Consider the following 6131-nt stretch of genomic DNA (forward strand, 5'->3'; position numbering starts at 1 on the left):
ACAACAGTACAGAATAAACATGTAATGTACTTCCAGGAACAGTTAGCATTCTGTCTAAATATGTCTGCAAAGATACCTTCATTAAAACAAATTTGATTAGTGATACAAAACCATTTGTGCAGAGTTTACAATCATGTCCCAGCTTGGAGTAAGTCTTGGAAGACAGTTTATATTTCCTTTCGTCTAATGTTACAGGATATAATTTGATTTACATCGCATATTCCATGTCAGCTATTCAGAGGTAATTACATTGTATATTCCATGTCAGCTATTCAGAGGTAATTACATTGTATATTCCATGTCAGCTATTCAGAGGTAATTACACTGTACATTCCATATCAGCTATTCAGAGGTAATTACATCGTATATTCCATGAAAGCTATTCAGAGGTAATTACATTGTTTATTCCATGAAAGCTATTCAGAGGTAATTAAATTGTATATTCCATGTCAGCTATTTAGAGGTAATTTCACTGTATATTCCATGTCAGCTATTCAGAGGTAATTACATTGTATATTCCATGTCAGCTATTCAGAGGTAATTACATTGTATATTCCATGTCAGCTATTCAGAGGTAATTACATTGTATATTCCATGTCGGCTAATCAGAGATAATTTTCTTGCAGCTCTTTCAAGCACTTCTTTCCGCTTCTAAACTGTATTGACACACCTGCTGTCCAACTGTGGGCACTTTGGTCAATACAGCACGTCTGTATCCAAAATGGTAAGTTCATTTTATTGATAATTATTTCATTCACGAGTTGTAAATTACTGGAATTTATATTTATCCATTGCTATTAGCATTACAGTATCCATTTGTATTAAGTCGTTGCTATTTTTATTACAAAGGCCATTTGTACTTATTCAATGCTTTTATTATTACACGGGCCATTTGTATTTATTCATTGCTATTATTATTATACCAACCATTTGTATTATTTGTTGCTATTTTTATGATGCAGGCCATTTGTATTTATTCATTGATATTGTTATTACACAGGCCAGTTGTATTGCCGAATGCTTGAGGAGGAGGGAGCTAAAACTCTCCTTAACAAATTAGCTGAAGATTCACAGACAAATGATGATGTGGTCAGAATCATTAAGGCGATTTTACAACTGGCGGAACAAAATATGCAGTAGAAAGGAGAAATACATGTACGGCAGACTTGGTAAATGTAGAGTAGCAAGGTGAAATGCACGTACAGAAGACTTGGAGAAGTAGTATAAAACTATCTTGGTACACTTTTCTTACACTTGCAAATTTTGCTTTTCATGTAATGGTTGTAAACAGCTGTGTGAAGTTGGAAGACAAGGCTACTGAAAATATCATAGAAGTATATTAACTGCATAATGAATAATGGCTACTTCAGAAAATATTGGCATTAGTGGAAGGCACTATGCATGAATTTAACCATTATACATTATATTGTCAATGAGACTACCTCTTACATATTGAAGAAAAGAAAATCAAATTGACAACTATCTAAATGCATTTAATCAGTAAACCAACCATTACCCCAAGCTTTTATGCATCTTAGTCCTCCATTACTATGCCTTCCAACCACTGCCCCTGCTTTTATGCATCTTATCCTCCATTACTATGCCTTCCAATCACTGCCCCTGCTTTTATGCATCTTAGTCCTCCAGTAATATGCCTTCCAACCACTGCCCCTGCTTTTATGCATCTTAGTCCTCCATTACTATGCCTTCCAACCACTACCCCTGCTTTTATGCATCTTATCCTCCATTACTATGCCTTCCAACCACTGCCCCTGCTTTTATGCATCTTATCCTCCATTACTATGCCTTCCAACCACTGCCCCTGCTTTTATGCATCTTATCCTCCATTACTATGCCTTCCAATCACTGCCCCTGCTTTTATGCATCTTAGTCCTCCAGTAATATGCCTTCCAACCACTGCCCCTGCTTTTATGCATCTTATCCTCCATTACTATGCCTTCCAACCACTGAACCTGCTTTTATGCATCTTATCCTCCATTACTATGCCTTCCAACCACTGCCCCTGCTTTTATGCATCTTATCCTCCATTACTATGCCTTCCAACCACTGAACCTGCTTTTATGCATCTTAGTCCTCAATTACTATGTCTTCCGACCACTGAACCTGCTGTTGTGTCATCTTCAATAAGTATGGCTTCCAACCACTGCCCCATGCTTTCCTGTTCTCTTCATTTACTATTCCTTCCAACCACTGCCCCATGCTTTTGTGGTGTATTCAATTACTATGCCTCCAACCGATTCCCCATGTTTTTTTTTGTCTTAGTCTTCAATTAGAATGTTTTCCAACAAGTACACCATGCTTTTATGTCTTCGTCTTCAATTCCAGTGCCTTCCAACCACTACCCAATGCCTTTGTATGTCTGAGTCTTCAATTAGTATGCCTTTTAACCACTGCCCAATGCCTTTATTCTTCTTAGTCTTCAGTTAGTATGCTTTCCAACCACTACCCCATGCTTTTGTCTTATTATTCCATTGGTCTGCTTTACTACCACTGCCCTCTGCTTTTGTGTCTGTCTTCAATTATTATGCCTTCCAACCACTGCCCCATATGTGTCTTAGTCTTCAGTTAGTATGCTTTACTACCATTGCCTCATGCTTTTATGTATCCAAGTCTTAAATTAGTATGCCTTCCAACCACTTCCCTATGCTTTTATGTCCTATTATTCCATTGGTATGCTTTCCAACCACTTCCTCATGCCTTTTAGTGTCAATTAATATGCTTTACTACCACAGACCAATGCTTTTATGTTTCTTAGTCTTAAAATTATTTTATTTATGCCAGACTGATTTTGATTCTGTGTGTATTGCTATCTAGAAAATGCAACATAATTTATTACATCGATTATCATGTTCATACTGTCTAGACTCCGATTTGCCATTACATATTGGCCAAAACATCTGTGTCTACACTGTCTACACCATGATCTGCCATTACATGTAGACCAGCACATATATATTGGCACCATTTAAAACTATGATTTGAAGTAAATAATGTAGACCCTGATGTGGCGGTGCATTATGCAATAGCTCGTGGTCCTTACTGTTGGTTAGGTGACTTGTTTATACATATTCTTGTGATATTTTTAATTATGGCACGGTTGTCAATATTTTAAAGTAATGTATATAGACGTATTTTAAAGAATGCTTATTTTCAAGCATGTTTTAAATTATGTCCATGTCTTTGATACCGGGATATCTATCGTTTGGGTCATCAGTTTGTGTGCACATATTTGTGTCAACAGCTTTGGGAAAGTTACCCCCTGCACTTGTAGCTCATTAACTCTTCCCAGTTCACTCCATATTTGGAATATCCAAACACTCCTTCTTTCATTATTAATCATATCGCCAGGTAGGACCAAGGGCCAATATATATAATGGAAATATGTTCTGGGGAAAGTTTGTTTTATCACATACCTTACAATGACCCCTCTGCCAATTTAATTCTAGTTAGAAAATGACATAAAGTACAATACTTCTGTCTGTATGACTCCAGCCTGTAGGTGTGGTCATGAGGTCAAAAGTTGCATGGAGGACACATTTTAAATAAAGTGTTTGTATACAGTTTTATCCCAGCATTTGTAGCACAATAACCCATGACCCAATTTATTTCATAATTAAAATATATCATTATCAACTCACCTTCTAATACCGCTATTTGGCCAGTGGTCAGGAAACATTTGGGTTAATTTGCTTAATCACCCATCTTTCTTTGACCACTTTACCAATTCACTTCAGGTTTGAAATATCAAATCATCCTATAACCACTCACACTCCCCTCTTTGCCCCACCCCCATGTCAAGTCATTACCACTCCTGACCCAGGGTCATGGGGTCAAGAACCATAATGTTGGCACATATGGTTGAATTGTTTGGTCAAAGTTTTGTCAGCAATAGCTTACGAACCTCTTACCCAATTCACTGCCTGATTGTAATATGATATCCTCAATTACACCCATTATGTATCATCACATACACCCATTCTGTATCATCACGTAAACCCATTCTGTATCATCACATAAATCCATTCTGTATCATCACGTAAATCCATTCTGTATCATCACGTAAATCCATTCTGTATCATCACGTAAACCCATTCTGTATCATCACATAAACCCATTCTGTATCATCACGTAAACCCATTCTGTATCATCACATAAACCCATTCTGTATCATCACATAAACCCATTCTGTATCGTCACATAAACCCATTCTGTATCGTCACATAAACCCATTCTGTATCATCACATACACCCATTCTGTATCATCACATACACCCATTCTGTATCATCACATAAACCAATTCTGTATCATCACGTAAACCCATTCTGTATCATCACGTAAACCCATTCTGTATCACGTAAACCCATTCTGTATCATCACATAAATCCATTCTGTATCATCACATAAATCCATTCTGTATCATCACGTAAACCTATTCTGTATCATCACATAAACCCATTCTGTATCATCACATAAATCCATTCTGTATCATCACATAAACCCATTCTGTATCATCACATAAACCCATTCTGTATCATCACATACACCCATTCTCTGAGTACATCTCCTGCTTTGTAAAATAATATCTCATACAACCCTTCCATATCATGACATCAGCCATCCTGTATCATCACAAGCCATCTTGTATCATCGCACACACACATTCTGTATCATCATATACACCCATTCTGTATCATCACAAGCCATCTTGTATCATCGCACACGCACATTCTGTATCATCATACATACCCATTCTGAGAATATGTCCTGCATTATAATATATCACATACAATAATTCTGTATCATCGCATACACTCTTGAGTACATTTCCTGCCTTGTAATATGATATCGCATACACCCCTTCCGTATCATCGAATAAGCCATCCTGTATCATTACACACACCCATTCAGTATCATCACATACACCCGTAATCCGTATATCTCCTGTAACTGGGTTTTGCTTTTCAGTGGGGCCATAGGGTTGGGAATTTTCCACTGATTTCCAATCATGAAGAAAGTTAATATTAAATTATTACAAATTACGCTAAATCATTCTTTATATATATATTGATTGCTTGGTGAATTCAAAGTTTGATCATCAGGTAACGATACAGAGCATCAAAACTGTACTTTGCTTGTATTTGAAAGTAAACATGAAGCCTGTACATTGATATTGCTTAGTACTCTATACTTTAATCTGATACAAAATATTCTAAATTCTGATTTTGTTAGCCACCTAGTGGGTGCAAAGGGGAGTTAACCTGTTTTAAGATTATTTATTTCAATTTCATATAACTCTGTACTCTGTATGCATAGATGGAATCATAATTTTCAAGTAATAAAGTGTAATTAACCAAACTGTTGAGTAGCTTGTATGTAAATTACTTATCTAAAGTACACTTTTATAAGTTGAAATAATTGCTCAACGTGCTAATTAACTGGGATGTTCAGCTAACTTGCAGACTAAGAATTGGGGCTTGTACGCTTTCAAATGTGAAGTCCATTATTTATCTAAAGTTTTTATTTTTATCACAGCTGCATGGACTGACTAAGAGAATATTTCAAATACTTTATGAAATCATAAAAATGTAGATGAAATGTGAGAATCGGAGATTCAGCTCCCTTGAATGTTTTTCAGGACAGTAAGATATTACTTAACATTTTCATAATTGCATTGATGAATTCTTTACAACTGGCATTTAGTTTCCGAAGCAAATCTAAGTACAATTCCAAATATATATTTGATTTCATTTATTATAACGAACTCTATCTGGATTTAATTTCTATAATCTATGAATAACATGGTGATAAAAGAAAGGTTCTTTTACCCTCCAAATACTTAAGAAAAGGTATGATCAATACATTTGTTTTTTTTTTTTCCTTACAAATAGCTATCAAGCTTGGTAGTAAATTGAATGTGTTTCCTTTTCTACAATTTTAGTAAATTGAACCTACAGTTCATTATTGAACATTATAAAATTATATGGTTCATTATTCAACTTTTATTAGTTTTAAAAACATTAAAAGAGGATGATAATTTAATGTCAAAAGATCTGCAACTGTTTCCCTTGAAACTTAGTCATAGGTTATGAAACGTTATTAAATTTATTCC

The 6131-nt window shown here is 35.5% G+C and overlaps 1 protein-coding gene across 1 annotated transcript in view; it reads left to right on the forward strand.

The window, feature by feature from the left end:
* LOC149795996 (protein zyg-11 homolog B-like) overlaps positions 1–5377 on the forward strand; it is a 16645-nt gene extending 11268 nt beyond the window's left edge. The window contains exons 3-4 of the mRNA XM_089965913.1: positions 627–724; positions 1001–5377. Coding sequence (XP_089822039.1) covers positions 627–724; positions 1001–1140 — 238 coding nt within the window. The 3' untranslated portion in view covers positions 1141–5377. The remainder of the gene's footprint in view (positions 1–626; positions 725–1000) is intronic.
* The last annotated feature ends 754 nt before the right edge of the window (positions 5378–6131 follow it).

This window comes from Sinohyriopsis cumingii, chromosome 7, assembly GCF_028554795.1.
Source record: "Sinohyriopsis cumingii isolate HCF-2022 chromosome 7, ASM2855479v2, whole genome shotgun sequence".
NCBI lineage: Eukaryota > Metazoa > Mollusca > Bivalvia > Unionida > Unionidae > Sinohyriopsis > Sinohyriopsis cumingii.